Source organism: Micromys minutus (assembly GCF_963924665.1).
Source record: "Micromys minutus genome assembly, chromosome: 3".
In the NCBI taxonomy this organism is placed as follows: Eukaryota; Metazoa; Chordata; class Mammalia; order Rodentia; family Muridae; genus Micromys; species Micromys minutus.
In genome coordinates this window covers 17552835-17569518 of record NC_137972.1, presented here as the reverse complement: position 1 = coordinate 17569518, position 16684 = coordinate 17552835, and the positions used below count along the sequence as shown (strand labels likewise).

General features: G+C 39.3%; 1 protein-coding gene across 3 annotated transcripts; it reads right to left on the bottom strand.

The window, feature by feature from the left end:
• On the bottom strand, positions 1-16169 carry OLR1 (oxidized low density lipoprotein receptor 1; the record flags this gene model as incomplete). Of its 3 annotated transcripts, XM_080914211.1 has the most annotated exons (8): positions 1-145; positions 410-525; positions 1193-1329; positions 3447-3584; positions 6918-7055; positions 10057-10302; positions 12635-12736; positions 16066-16169. In XM_080914211.1, the coding sequence occupies 8 exons, from the start codon at positions 16148-16150 to the stop codon at positions 1-3; spliced, it is 1107 nt and encodes a 368-aa protein (XP_080770337.1). The 3 variants fall into 3 exon arrangements, with proteins under 3 accessions (XP_080770337.1, XP_080770338.1, XP_080770339.1); XM_080914212.1 differs by lacking the exons at positions 3447-3584; positions 6918-7055; positions 10057-10302; XM_080914213.1 differs by lacking the exons at positions 3447-3584; positions 6918-7055; positions 10057-10302; positions 12635-12736 and having other exon boundaries at positions 16066-16150.
• Between the last annotated feature and the right edge of the window lie 515 nt (positions 16170-16684).

Genomic DNA, 16684 nt, shown 5'->3' with positions numbered 1-16684 from the left:
TTACTGAGTTAGCAATACATTTGCCTTCTTCTGACATATGCTGAATGCAGTTAAAATACAATTTTCAGCAAACACAGCTCCTTGTTGAATGTATGCACAGCTTCCTGATGAACGCATCTGTAAAGAAATGCCCCTGATCCTAAAGCTGTAGGTGGAAAGAAAAAACAAAAACAGGACACATATCATCTTTATGTTAGAAATCAACCATATCTCAAAGATTGAAATCAGTGGTTACATGAAAAAAAAAATGCCAGCAAGTTATGAAGGGGCAAATGACAAACCCTCTTGGGATTTTGGTGTATTTCCTACTCTTTCCACATCAATGGGTGGGATGTGACAGGAACTTCAAAGCAGGTCCAGCCAGGAACAAGACACTCAAAATGGCCACCAAGAGGAGTAGTAGACTTACAATTGATAGCTCAAAGGAGAGCCGTTCTCCCATAGCCATGGGTGGTTGGGCTTCTTCCGATGCAGTCCCATCCAAAATGGAGATGTGGAGTAAGAAGTTGCTTGTAAGACAAAGGTCTGTGGAAAGACACCACCCTGAGTTTTAGGTTCATCAAATTAAATAGCAAAAAGATCTCCAACATCCCTTGGTGCCTTAATGAAAAGGTTTACAAAGGTTCATGGTGACTTAATATCCTACATGCCCAAGGCCAAGTATGCAATCTGGTGGAAAAACAGCTATTTTCTCTCTCAAACAAATGTTTCTCCCTGTAGTGGTTTGAATGAAAATAGCCCTCACAATCTCACAGGTTGTTGTATAGTTGGATGTGTGCCCTGTTGGAGGAACTGTGTCACAGGGGATGGGCTTTGAGGTTTGAGAAGTTCATGCCAAGCCCAGTTTCACTCTCTTCCTGCTGTGTGCAGATCCAGACGTAGACCTCTCAGCTACCATGTCTGCTTGTGTGCCGCTTATGCTGTGCTTCCCACATGCTGACAGAGGACTAATCTAAACTGTCAGTTAGCCTGAGATGAATGCTATTCTTTATGACTTGCCAGGGTCATGGCATCTATTCACAGAAAACAAAAACAAAACAAGCAAAAAACAACAAAAACAAAACAAAAACAAACAACAACAACAACAACAAAAAAAAAACAAAACAGAAGAACAAAAACCTAAGGCACTTTCTCAAGTCTTCATTTTCTTTTACCAACCCATAACCCATCACCATCACCCCAAAGAACTCACCAGATCATCTGTGCTATTAATTTGTAGTAACTGGGCATCCAAAGATAGGCAGTTCTCCCGGCTTTTTTCCCAGTTAAAGGGCCCACTGAAGAGGTAACAGTTTTCTTTATGCCAGAGCCAGTCTTCTGGACAAGGACCTAGGAAGTGTTCACATATAATGGATGAGTTCTGAGTAAAAACATTTCTTCAGTTCTTCCCGAGAAAGATGCCCAGATTCTGCTGGCTCCGAATGGCCAGAGTCTTTACTTCCTATATGTATGCATCTGTATGTGTTTAATTTTCTACCTTTATTTCTGTCTCTTCCTCTGTCTTTATCTCTGTCTCTGTTTCATCTCCATCTCTATCTCTATGTACCATGTGCATGCAGTGCTCTCAGAAGTCAGAAGATGGTGTCAGATCTACTGGGACTGGATTGTTGTCAGAGATGAGCTGCTCTGTGGGTGCTCAATCTAAGTTCTCTGGAGGAGCAGCCGGTATTCTTAATCACTGAGTCACATTTCCAACGCATGTTTACTTTTATATGTTTACTTTTATATATTTTTATTTAAAATACATGTTTTTTCACACATTATATTTGACTCTTCACAGTTCCTCTTCCCTTTATGTGTGTGTGTTGGTGTGTATGTGTGTGTGTGTGTTTGTATATTATTCAACTATATATACTTTCAAATAAAAAGAGAAAAGGCATTCTGATTTTAGTAATCTAAGCCAACTTTTCATTTAGCATCCAATTTCCCCTCTTTGGAGACACAGATTACTATATTAATTTAGAATTTGATTTTTTTAAGGTAAATTTGAAATGTTGAAAAGGAGAGTTAAAAAATGGATGTCTACTGGCAACACTATTATTACAAAGTCAAGCATGCATTTAGAAGCTCTGTTTCTCTGAGTAACAGAATTAGTGTTCACTACTTTGTCTTCTTTTATCCCTCTGCTACCCAACGTAGTTACCAGTGTGGTTTGTGAAATGAGGTAAGTTTGCAGACACCTGTGCTTGCCCTTAAAGCACACATGGGACTTTGAGAGCTAGTCAGAACCATGCAGACTAGCCTGCTGAGAGAACACCATACTGGTTTGTGTAATAATACAATTTCAGATGCTTTGGTTTAAAAAAAACAAAAACCTATGTCATTACAATTAATTATATCTCCTTATTTTTCTTCCTTAAACAGGTGTGTGCAAGAAAATTTGCTTTTGCACAGTGGCTCACATTCTTTTGAACAAGTTTGTTTTCGTGAGAATGCTTTATCTATAAACAATAAGGATTCTTAATTTCCATGTATTTCAGAAACTAAAATTGTTCCTAGCAGCAAAATTTTATAAGGAATCCAGCAAAGCCAATCTGGGAGAAGGCAGTAGGTAAAGGTATCAACATTTCTGTGCTGAGAACTCCCAGACCATCAGCAGGGTCAACACCAACCTGGTTGTTATGGTAACACACAAGGAATTGCCTTTTGCTCTACAATGTGACAAAAAGGGGAGAAAGTCCTTAATGAGAGTAACATTATATTTTAATTTTTTTGTTGTGGAACAAATCCACCTGATAATTTTATACAAGTAAGCTTCATCAGAAAGACAAATGTAGGATGCCTAATACAGTAGCACTTGGGGGACTAAGTCAAGAGGATTTCAGTGATGTCAAAAGCAATCTGTCCGAAGAAAATATCAATATTGCAGGAAGGTAGTAATAATCTCTGATGACACAAAGGTTGCCAGCACAACCTATTCTTTCTCTGCGGCCCAGATTATTAATCTCTTTAGACAGATGAAGCCATCTCAATTCCTATATAAACCTACTTTGCAGACCTCTTGCTATTCTTCAACCTTAAGTGTCCACCTAAGTCTTTAGTAAGGTAACCACCACAGCTTAAGCAAATTTGTGCCCATTAAAGAAAAAGGGACAGAATGAAGCTAAAACAGGAGATGGGCTAAAGAGCTACAATGAGAAGAGCCCCAAAAAGAGAAGACAGTAATTAAGATGCATTCAGAAGAAAACAATAACACATCTGTGACAAGAGGTGACCATGGGACAGGATGATGCTACAGGCCAAACCTCAAAGCTGGAATTTGAAAGAAGGCAGAAAACTTTATGGCCATGAGAAGGAGAGCTCCAACAATCTGATGATTAGCAGGCCTCCCATGGGCCAGGGTGGAAATGGGACTCACAGAAAGCTTGTGTTTGGCCCATGTGTGCAGTGGTGGTTCAGTTAAACCTGATTAAGACTGTGCTGCACACCCACCAGTCCTCCTGTACCTGAAGAGTTCACAGCTCTCTGCAGGGCTTCCTGGAGGTTCCGATTCTTCTGCAGAAGCTCCTCCTGCTCCTTGGATTTCTTGTTCAGCTTCCAGGTGAGGGTGTCTAGCTTTCTCTTGAGTTCTCTCTGGGGCTCCTCTACAGTTTGAGCACAGTGGGGAAAAAAACTCTTAGGAGGAGTTACATTTAAAAAAATCAATTTTCATCGTAGCAGAAGTATACCTGATAGTTTTAGAGAAGAAAGCTTTATTAGGAAGACAAATGTGGTGGTAGGCCTAATGTGGGGGCTCTTGCTTTCAATCTTAGCTGCCAAGAGTCTAAGGCAGGAGGATTTCCACAAGTTCAAGACCAATCTGATCCAAATAATGATTCCCAGGCCAATCTTCCCTATAGAATGAGAGTCTATCCAAAACAAACAGGCAAGATCAAGAAAAAAAAATCCAGCAAACTTCAGGAAATGGAGACAGATATGCAAATGATAGTCTAGGAAGAGTCTGCAGTAATGAAAGCAGAAACTGTAGTTGAGACATATAAAAATCTAAAACAGAATGTGAACTTTCCTCATAGTATTTTGCTCAGACCCATTATAGTATGAAAATATAAACAAATCAGGTTTTTGGACCAAAGAATTGGTCTAGACACCTTGCCTATATTATGAAAAAGAGAAAAGGCATGCCTATATGTACTGTATTAAAGTCAACTACACTTCTGTATGTGTGTGTGTGTGTGTGTGTGTGTGTGTGTGTGTGTAAAATATAATATAGCTCGTAGCAATACCTATGAGTACATACAAAACTTAATGAGCACATATACCAATGGCACAAACTGTTGTGAGTACTTTGCATGTCTGAACTCATCTAATCATTGTGAAAGTCAGAGATGACTTCCAGCTGTCATCTTCATCCGACAGACCAAGAAGTCAGGGATTTGAACCTAATGTTGAGTTTATATTTGATGCCTTTTGACAGACCTTTATTGTCAACTTAATTAAATCTGGAATGGGCTAAAAGCCAGGCTGCTGGTTATGCCTGGTAATACAGTTTAACAATGAGATTACCTAAAGTGGGAAAACCTCCTCAAAATATGGTCATCCCCTTCCTGTGTCAACAAAAAGACAAGGAAGAAGGGAATTTTGCTTTGTGCTAATAAACATTTGCTTTGCAGGCAAGTTTTTCAATCGCTTGGGTGTATTCCTTCAATTATATTAGAAGCAGCCTCCTTTGACTTCTAAAATAGACTAAAGACAAGTAGTTTTTCAAAGATAGTCCAGACTTTTAGTGCCATATAATGGCAGGTGAGACTCCCAGCCTTAACAACTATTCAACTGCCAAATTTTCCACCATCCAGTGTGAGATACCCCCTTTTTGGTGCTCCAGACATATTATGGGAACCAATCAAATAAAACAGTTTTAATATATAGTCATCCTGTTGCTTCTGTTCCTCTTCAGATCCCCTATAGTACACTTCCTCCCACACAGTTTTGAGAGTGAACTAATTGATAAGATTTAGATGTGCTAGATCCAGAACATGCTAGACATTCAAGATTTGGGGGCCCTATGGGGAACTGGCCATTTTCCTGAAACTATTTTCATAGATAAGGATTAAGAAGGACCAACAGTTCTGATGCTGAATATAAAAACTACTCTTCTGAAAACCTTGTATCTCCTTTGCTTCCAAGTAAATAACATTATAGCTGTTAATAGGACAGATAAAGCTTCCTCAAATTTGAAAAAACTAACCTCATCTTTTTTCACATGGGATTTCAATATTATGATATTTTATTAGACTTTTTCTGAAGCCATATGATCAAAGAGTGCACCTGTGCTCTTTATTAATTAGCTATATATAGCTATGATTATCAGGAATGAAGCACAAGACCTAGAATCTGACAGAAAGAATCACATGAGTTCTGTATCTGATCCACAGTTTATGTCTGGCTTCTGTGAAAAAGGGTTCCCAATGGTCCTCACACAGACTTAATCCCACACAATCTACAACCAATAAATGTAAACTGCTTCACTGCTGCATCTGAAAAACAAACCATTGGTTGGGATCTTGTTTGTCTGTGAATGGAAACACCCTATCCTTGAAAGATATTTAAGTCTCCTTCCCTTAAAAATTGGTTTGAATTATTGGGTCCTTTTAATTTACTGAAAAGTTCCTCCCTAGAGAAATTAAATATATGCTTGACACTAGTTGAAGGTTGACTTGTTTAAAATTTTATTTAGTTTTGTAAATCTAAATTACTTCTTTCCTATTGAAATTCTTCTCCCTCCTCCCTTTCTTCATTTTTCCTGCCTCTCTCTCTCTCTCTCTCTCTCTCTCTCTCTCTCTCTCTCTCTCTCTCTCTCTCTCTCTCTCTCTCTCTCTCTCTGTCCTCTATCTTTCTGTTTCTTTTCTCCTTGTAGCCTTGGCAAAACCCTGCAATATAAACAAGGTTGGCCTTGCACTCAGATATCTGCCTGCTTCTGTCTTTCTCGTTAGGATTGAAGGTGTGTTCAATCAGGCCAGCATGGAAAGACTTATAAACTGAGAAAATTTATGACAAACCACTCATCTTCATTACTGATAAAGTCTATTCTCTTCTCAATACTTTTGTATATATTTTAAAGGGTATATATGTATATATATGTGTGTGTGTGTGTGTGTGTGTGTGTGTGTGTGTGTTTCTGTGTGTCTGTGTATGTGTGTATGTGTGTAAATATATATATTCAAGAAAACTGCACATTTAAACTGTTAGCCACATGAGCAAGAAATTTGCTTTTGATTGTCACTCAATTGCTAATTCCGAGAATTCAGCCCTCATATGAGCACTTCTTAGGAAGGTAAATTATAGTGAAAAAGATTCTATCACACCCAACTCTGTACTTAGAAGCACATACCCTGTTGATTACACTGCAGAAAATCCCAATAGTGTATTACATAATTGAATTAGGTTCTGAATTCCACTGACAGATGAAAACATCTCAATTCCTATATAAACCTATTTTGCAGACCTCTTGCTATTGTTCATCCTGAAGTGTCCACCTAAGTCTTCAGTCAGCTGACCTCTACTGCTTGTAGTTAGACAGATGTTGTGCCCATTTAAGAAACAGGCTCAGAATGAAGCTAACACAGGAGCTGAGCTGAAGAAATATGATGACAAGAAGACCCCAAGGAAAGGGAGGCAAGTGACCAAGAAACACTTAGAAGGAAACAATAACATATCTACAGCAGGAGGTGACAAAGGGACAGAATGGTGGGTCAGTCCAAACCTCAAAGCTGGAATTTGAAAGAAGGCAGAAAACTTTATGGCCATGAGAAGGAGAGCTCCAACAATCTGATGATTAGCAGGCCTCCCATGGGCCAGGGTGGAAATGGGACTCACAGAGAGCTTGTGTAGGGCACTCTGAGTGTTTGGCCCATGTGTGCTGTGGTGGTTTGGTTAAACCTAATTAAGACTGTGCTGAACACCCACCAGTCCTCCTGTACCTGAAGAGTTCACAGCTCTCTGCAGGGCTTCCTGGAGGTTCTGGTTCTTCTGCAGAAGCTCCTCCTGCTCCTTGGATTTCTCATTTAGCTTCCAGGTGAGGGTGTCTATCTTTCCCTTGAGTTCTCTCTGTGACTCCTCTACAGTGTGAGCAAAGTGGAAAAAAGTCCTTAAGAAAAGTTACATTAAAACATTCAATTCTCATTGTGTCATAAATATACCTGATGATTTTAGAGAAGCAAGCTTAATCAGGAAGAGAAATGTAAGCCTTAATAAGTTAGCTTTTGTCTGCAATCTCAGCACTCAAGAGACTAAGGCAGGAAGATTTCTATAAGTTCAAAATTCAAACAAAACTACAGAAAAAAAAAATCCTAAACAATAAAGTAGAAGATTCTGAAATAACGAAAGCAGAAACTAAATGTGAACTTTCCTCCTAATTTGCCTAGGCCAATTATACTATGTAAATGTAGACAAGTCAGGTCTTTTGACTAAAGAAATGGTCTAGACACCTTACCTATATTATGGCAACATGAGAAAGGCACTGTATTAAATCAATTACATTTCTCTCTCTCTCTCTCTCTCTCTCTCTCTCTCTCTCTCTCTCTCTCTCTCTCTCTGTGTGTGTGTGTGTGTGTGTGTGTGTGTGTGTGTAAAAATTCTTTACCAATGGGACAAACTGTTGTGAGTACTTTGCATATCTGAACTCATCGAATCATTGTGAAAGTCAGAGATAACTTCCAGCTGTCATCTTCATCTGACAGACCAAGAAGTCAGGGATTTGAACCTAATGTTGAGATTGTATTTGATGTCTTTTGACAGACCTTGGTTGTCAACTTACTTACATCTGGGATGGAATAAGCGCCAGGCTGCTGGTCATACCTATGATGGTTGGCCTTAACCAGAGTATCTGAACTTCAAAGAATTAAATGTGGACATCCCCTTCCTGGGTCAACCCAGAAACAGGGGAGAAGGAAATTTTGCTTTGTGCTAATGAACATTCACTCTGCAGGCAAGTTTATCAGTCCGCTGGGTGCATTTCTTTACTTTTGTTAGAATGAGCTTCCTTTTGGCTTCCATCATAGACCGAAGATAAAAAGCTCTTCAGAGATATTCCAGCTCTTCAGTGGCAGAAGACACTGATTTTCTGAGACAGCTAAGCTCACAAACTGGTCAGCTGCCAAAGTCTCTACCCATTTAGTGCAAGATAACCTTTGTTGGACACCAGACATACTATGAAAACTAATTTAATAAATTTCCTTTATATACTCATCCCGTTTCTTCTGTTCCTCTTTAGAACCTAATACGGTCACTGAGCACACTTCCTCTCAAATGCCTTTGTGGATGAACTAATTGAGGATGTATTCTGTGGGCTCTAGACTTGCTAAAGGTTCAGGATCTGGTGGCCTATAACCATTTGCATCAAGCTATTTGCAAAGAAAAAGATTGAGAAGGACCACCATTTCTATTGTTAATTATTAAGATCTATTCCTTTGAGAGCCATACATTACTTTAGCTTCCCAGTAAATCATATCAGATCTGTTCCTGGGACAGATAAAGCCTTCATCAAAGTTGAGAAAACTAGCATTATGATACTTTTATGAGGCTCTTTTTAATGCCATATGATCAAAGCTTTCATCTGTGGCCTCTATTAATTGGCTATATTTAGCATCGAAGAAATGGGAAACAAGACCTAGTATATCTGCCAGAAGGAGACATGTGAGTTCCATGTGTGGCCCACAGTTCATCTCTGGCATCTCTGAGAAAGGGTTCCTCATGGTCCTGACCCAGATTGAATCCCATACTATTTACAGTTGATAAATGTGACCTGTTCCACTGCTGCATCGGTGAAGCAAACCATTAGTTGAGATTTTAGCTATGTATGTAAGCACTCCCATCCTTGATATTTAAGCCTCCTTCCCTTAAACCTGGTTGGAAACACTAAGTCACATTATCTCATTGAAAAGTCTCTCCATAGGAAAATTATATATATATGTTTCAAATTAATCAAAAGTCAATTTGTCAAAAGAAAATCTGTTTACTTTTGCAAATAGAAATTACCTTATTTATACAAAGAAAGGCTTTATTAATTTAATCTTTCCAGGTAGCTCTGACTAGATGTCCCAATGTAGACCACACCAGTCTTGAACTCAAAGAACTTCCTACTCTGTCTCCCTAGCTATGATTAAAGGCACACATCACCATTCTGGACCTGTCAAGACTTGTAAACTGAACATCAAACCACTCATCATTGTTGCTAACTATCCTGCTCTCAATATGTTTGTCTATACAATGAAGGAATGGCCATCTATATCATTATTATATATGAATCCACAGAAACTGCACATGTAAACTGTTAGCGACATAAGCAAGCATCGGGGGAATTTGTTTTGACTGGCACTTAATTGCTAATCCTGAGAATGGAGCCCCATTTGAACACTTCCTGGGTAGGGACCTGGTAGTAAAATAAATTCTGTCACACCTTACTCTATACTTAGAAGCACATACCCCATAGATTGCCCTACAGAAAAGATCAATATTGCAGAAATGTAGTAACAATTTCTGATGGCACAAAGGGACTCAGCACCATCTATTCGTTCTCTGCCCCCTAAATTCTTAACCCAGTTAGACAAATGAAACTGTCTCACTCTCTACATAAACCCACATTCCAAACCTCCCACTTTTGTTCAATCTCAAGTGCTCTCTTAAGTCTTCAGTCAGCTAACCTTCCCTGCTTGTACTTAGACAGATTTGGTGCCAATTTAAGAATCAAGGTCAGAATGAAGCTAACACAAGATCTGGGCTATAATGAAAAGACCTCCTCCCCCAAAAAAGGGAGGCCAGTGACTAAGATGCATTTAGAAGAAAATAATAACACATCTGTGACAAGAGGTGACAGTGGGACAGGATGATGCTACAGGCCAAACCTCAAAGCTGGAATTTGAAAGAAGGAGGAAAACTTTATGGCCATGAGAAGGAGAGCTCCAACAATCTGATGATTAGCAGGCCTCCCATGGGCCAGGGTGGAAATGGGACTCACAGAGAGCTTGTGTAGGGCACTCTGAGTGTTTGGCCCATGTGTGCTGTGGTGGTTCAGTTAAACCTAATTAAGACTGTGCTACACACCCACCAGTCCTCCTGTACCTGAAGAGTTCACAGCTCTCTGCAGGGCTTCCTGGAGGTTCTGATTCTTCTGCAGAAGCTCCTCCTGCTCCTTGGATTTCTTGTTCAGCTTCCAGGTGAGGGTGTCTATCTTTCTCTTGAGTTCTTTCTTTCCTTCCTGTGAGGCATTTTTTGCCATCTGCTGGGCTAACATCTGCCCCTCCAGGATATGATCCTGGTGTGTAAGGTTTGCTTCGTATTGCTTTAGGAGGTTAGATACCTGGAGTACTAAACCAGAGAGAATTAAGAGTCAGCCTAGCCTGTCCAAAACATATGCAGCCTCTGGATGCCCACGAAATTAAGACACCAACTCGAACCATCTATCTTGACAACACATGAGTGTTGACAGAAATGTTTTATGAACTTGCACAATGATGGAAGACTAAATGTACCTCAGTGACTTCTGGGAATTGGCCCATGTTTATTCACAACTTCTGAACCTAGGTGTTCTTCAACTATATTACTCAAAATTGCAGTTTTATTATAATTCTTATTAGTGATTATGCAGATATTTCTGAATAGAAAATTGCCACTTTTGTGTGTTTTCTGGAGAGTTCATAGTGTGGTGTAGCAGCAGAGTGGTCAAGGAGGGAGATGTAGCTTCGTGGCATAGGATGGGGATGTAGCTCTGTTAGAGGGATGAGAAGCTGTGATATTCCTCAGTGTCAGAGGACTTGGTCAGCACGAAGAATGATGTATATATATATACATATATGCACAAGCTATATCTAGCTTGAAAATAATAAGGTAAAGACAATGGAAGAGCATTCGTTCATGAAATCTCACCTCTAGTTGAGGAGCTATTAGCAATTGATGGATCCTGGAAAGGGAGAGTCAGTTTTCATTATGGATGTGACGCCTGTGAGATTACCTATGCTCCAGCAGAGGGCCCTATACAATGCACGTACAGGCAGCATTAAGTGGAGTCACTAGGCTTAAAAATAAAAAAACGAGGGCACATGAAATTCAGAGGAAATGGGAGGTGGGGAGGAACCTAAGCAGAAAAAATGGGGATAGGATGCGTTTGATCAAAATGCATTTTACATGTTTGAAATTCTCCCTCCCTAAAATTATATATATATATATATATATATATATATATATATATATATATATATATATATATTATGTTATGTTATATTATATTATATTATATTATATTATATTATATTATATATAAGTACACTGTAGCTGTTTTTAGACACACCAGAAGAGGGCATCAGATCTCATTACAGATGGTTGTGACCCACTATGTAGTTGCTGAAATTTGAACTCACGACCTCTGTAACAACAGTCAGTTCTCTTAACCACTGAGCCATGAAATTCCCAAATATATAACATTGTAAAATAAAAAAGTGTTTAAAGTAATGATAGGATAAGAAATACTACAATACAATAAATAAAATATTAGCATGCTATAGTAGTCACCTCTTCCCTAGACTCTGATTCATAGGAGAAATTGCCATTAACAGTTTATTCAGCTAAATTTTTCTCATAGCTCCTCCCACTCTGTCTACACTGCCAGACTTCCTAATTTCATTTAAGAACTTCAACATTTGCCTTCCTTTTTGAGACAACCACCCATGAAATATTTATAAATTTCTGTATGCTGGCAGTGAGAGTAATTTTTCTTCTTCTTCTTCTTTTTTTTTTTTTTTTTTTTTTTTTTTTTTTTGCTGTAAAATGGTTTAAGAGGGTGGAAACAGAATGAATGTTGTGTAATCAAACAGATTTGAGGAACATTGTTCTAAGAACTCAGTTTTCATCCAGTGCAAGCGAGCAGCTGCTGACTCTTTATTTCTAGGCTCAATCTGAGCCAGCTGGATGGTGATTGATACCTCCAAGGTAGATTTTTTTTCTGACTGCTGCTGTCCAGTACCATCCCCTGCCCTCTTCATTAGGAGAGGCCTTAAGTCCTACATACCCCCCGCCCCCAGTTACAAGGAGTTAGATGAGTTATACAATTGTACTTCTGAGTCCTTATATCTTGGACCCTGACTGGTCGAATAACTCAGATCTGCAACCTGCTCAGGCAGGCTGACACAGGGAAATCTTATCTTTCTTACTTAGCAACTCTTGTTCTCATTCTCACTTCTTTTTCCCTCTCAGTATCTCTACGCTCCCTCATGTTATAAACACAAAATACATTTTGCTGTCAGTGTTTTTTACATATTTCAAGTGGGTCATGTGACTTTTAACATTTAATCCGATATATCAAAACAAAAGTAAATAGATTTTTTTTTCCTCCTGGGTAGCTCAGATGTAACACTATGTATTAGAAACTTTAAGTGATTACCAAATTATCCTAAGGTATAACTAGGCTCCTCTATGAAATTATGAAGCAAAACTAAAACACTGTACTGTGAATAGTCCCCATCCATCCCCTCCTCTAATGGAGGAATGAGCACAGTATACTCTTTAATGCTTATCGGTACACTTAATGGGTATAAATACATAATATTTAGCTTAAAATGAATGTAAAGCTAGGCTGATCTGAGTTGCTGTGTGCTGTGCTCCTAAACCCCATTGCCCACCCTCAGTTCCCTACTTCAACACTTACACCGTGTCCATTGTACAATAAGGGTCACTGATAACACCAGGCAGAGGATAAGAAGAGTCATAGCGGCAGGGCACCACCATGGGGAGGAGAGCAAATGCAGACCTGCAGGGAAGGAGAATTCGAAATTGGAAAAGACACAAGTAAGTGGTCAAGCCAGTCTCTGGATGCTGTCTGTGTCTGCTCTTGTGATCTGCCTTCCTTAGCACCCTGCCCGAAACCCCACGGGCTCTGCTCCAGTGTTGGTGATGCAAGGGATGATTACATGGAACTGAAGTAAATGACGTATGGTCTCACATGGGAAAAAAATAACAACTGAGATTCAGTATGAGGTATAGACACTAAATACTTGATCCTGAAGCTTTTACCTCATCTATTCTAAGATGTAACTAGTCTCTTTTATGAAATTATGAAGTAAAACAAGAAAACATTTCACTGTGAATAGTCTCTTGTGCTTCATCTATTGTATTCAGCTTTCCCAACACAGCCTAACAACTTTATCTACTGTGCAGAAAGAGTGGTGTTTACGTACGCAGATGTTGGGGTTAGTTGTGTGCACCTTGTATTCAGATGCTGAGTTCTGTGCCCCAAGATCAGCTTGCTGTCTGGACATGGGCATTGTATTGACCAATGTGTGGTAAAGAATGCTCCCCAATAATCTCTGATTTGGTAATTAAAGGCTGTAGCCTGTGATTGGTCAGGAGAGAGAGAAATGGTGGACTAGAGATCAAGTAGAGGGGTCTCACTCAGGCAGGAACTATGAGGAGAAAGAAGAAGAGAAGGGAAGAGAAGAAGGTAGCACCATTAGGCAGGGTGAAGAGAAGGTGCACATGGTCAAGAGAAGTTTGCTCTGAGGACAGACAACAATAACAGAAGATGCCTGAAGACACTAATTTGGCATGTGATGGGACATTCATGTGAGTTTCAGCACATGGAAAGATTAGTATAACTCAGATCCTCCCTCAGCATAGTGCCGACAGCTTATTAATAAACGACTGTGTTTCTGTGTCATTTTCTTGGGAACGAGACAGGCATAAGTGAGGTAGAAACTGCCAATAGCTATTAAGAAGCAAAAAAGGAAGTAAAACCCCCTGATAAGTAATTTTAGCTTTACACAGGTACACATGAGTAACATTACATGAAAAAAATGTCAGATGTTAAAGAAATATTTTAGTGACCTGAGATTTCCTCATGAAATTCTATGCCTAATTTCATACTATTCAATTCTTATTCCTAGAATTGCCCCCTAGACCAAGAGAAATTAGAGATAAAACTTTGATAAGTACTTGGCTTCTAGTACTAGATGCCTTATGCTTACTTTAGGTGTGGCCTATTATCCCCGGAGGAAAAGCTACCTTATTTATGAAAACAAGTCATGCAGTTCTCAGACATGTGACTGTTCAGTTACGTGTCCCGGCATTGAATAACCGTAGCCATTACAAATCCGAGAGGAAAACGTCACACAACATGTGTTTGGTTTTCTTGTAAAATAAGCAGAACACTGATGTTATTCTGTCTGCATAAATAAAACACTGAAAGCTGCAGATCCCCTTAACTTGATAACACATGTGTAAACAAAACTTAAAACATAGGTCTTTGGATTTTACGTTGTTCTTGCTCAAGCTCATGTTTACTTTGTAATCCAGGCTTCCCTGGAACTCACCATGTAGCCCAGGCTGGCCTTAGACTGGAGTCCTCTTGCCTCAGCCTCCCCAGTGTTGGGATATCAGGAACTCAGTACCACTTTTGTCTCTAAATGTAGCTCTTTAATCCAATGCTCATAAGCCAACACGCCTGGAGTATTATACTATCAAGCTTTCAGGGTGAATGTGGTGACAGTTCAAGTTAATAAATGGTCAAATAGATTCACAGTTCTCTTGTGTTAGTTTGTGTTAAAGTCCACAGGTGATACAAAAAAGGCAGAAATTCTGACAGGGAAAAATACAGCTCCTTCTCTGGCTGAAGGATTTGTGTCTCTGCATGTGTAATGAGCTAGCAGAGAATAGAAAACAAGAATGTCTCTTACAAGCAGTTGCCTTATCTGGTACCAGGCATCAGGGATCTGTGTATAAAAATCCTTTCCTCCACCTCCGGCATTCATCACACACTGAACGCCCACAACTCTTGAGTGAAAACACCAATTGCATGAGCCATGGTGTGAAAGGGAGATACAAGCTCCTCTCATCTGAAAGGCACCTTCATTCCCTCTCAGTGCTACGAAGAGACTGTTGGCTTTCTAGTCATATAACAACCTTTAGCCAACCAACAAAGATTGTACACTAATTTCAATGTATTGTTTATACCATTCCCATTTAAGTAACTGATCAAACCAGGGCTCTTAAAGAAGAATTAATCATATGTCTGGTAAAAGTCAGGTTAAAAATAATATTTAGTGCACAAATAATGAACGAATGGTTGAACACATTAACAACTGGCATTAGCTTCTAAATGTACTACTAAACACCAGCACTTCCCAACACCAAGCTAGCTCAACTGCAGCTGGGTCTACTACTAAGCCCCAATACTTTCATGGCTCTGAGCTGGTTCAGGCACTCAGATATTAGATCACACCACACTCATCCTTATCCTACCCATCGAAAGGTTTCAGGCTTATTTACAGACATGGTCTGTCCTTCTTCCTCTTTTCAGAGTTTGTTGCATTTTTCTGAGTCAGGGTTTCTCTGTATATCCCTGGCTGTCCTACAGCAGATGACCTGCCTCTGCCTCCCAAGTGCTGGGATTAAAGGTGTGCACCACCACCACCTGGTCTTTTTCTCTCGATTTTTATAAAATAGTAGATATTTTATCTGTAGTTTTCTACAAAACTGAGTTGTCTATTCAGCATAAGTAGTTCAAGTTACTGTAATAGTCAAATACAAATTACAGTTTTTCAAAGCAACAGTGGACAAGAAAATCTAATGTATACTTGGCCATACTGAATATATCAAATTTGCTTTAGCTAATTTACAAAGTACTTCAGTTTTTTTCAGTGCTTCAGCAATACACATAAAAATAATTACTGTATGCTCTGAATTGATGCATTTTCTGTCATTTTTTAAAAGACAGGATTCTTCATACATGGAAATCTGGTATGATTTTTGGCTCTACTCTGTACAGTAACCAGAGTGACTTTATCAATCTTCCTGATTCTGATTTAGCTTCCTATAGATGGCAGATAATATCAGTACTGCTATTTGGAGAAGACATTACTTAAAGCCACAGTATGAAGAACAGCTTATACTAAAGAGTTAGTACCAGGTAGGTATTATCTTGAACCCCACTTGCTTTTCTTCTAAATTAATTGTATTAGTCTTCTGTATTATCTGATATTTGAATGTCTTCATCATCTAACCTCTTTTTTCAGTACAATTAATTGATATTTCTGAGCTAATCCTGGTATTCTGTCTCTATGAGCATCCACCCACCCCTGTTACCTTTAGCCTTTTTGTCCCATGATTTCTGATCAGGTTGGTCATTCACAGGCTTCATCTTGTCATCAAAAGTCATTTCCAAATTCATGTCAAGAACAGAAAACTGAAACATTCGAGAACCTCAGTCAGCCAACTGCCAGTGTGAGAGCTTCTGGTGCAGTTTAAATAGCCGCTCTTATCTAGCCGAAGATGACTCAACTGTCACAGGAGGAAGGGAAGCTTTGCTTCATATTGGAAAGTTGGCTAACGCGAATTCTTAGGTTGTGTCTCTTGTGGGCGGGGAGGATGGTAATTCCAGTCCTGCTTCATGACCTTTCACTAAGAAACAGACAGCTGGGAAAAGAGCTCGGACCAGGACAATTATGGGAAAGATACTGTAGATGTATCAGATAAGGGTTTGAAACTCAAAGAAGCACATTCTTCAAGTTAAGTTTGTAGAGAGGAATGTGATTGGACCAGATGGCTTGACTTCCTTGTTCACATTTCTCTGTTTTCTGGTTCACCAAAGCAGCTTGTCACTATATGGTGTCTTTTTATAAGCAGTATGTTTTACTTTTAATTGTTTGATTTGGCAACTGGATGTGTAACATAAATCGTGTAGGATTCCCATTCCTAGCCCCAG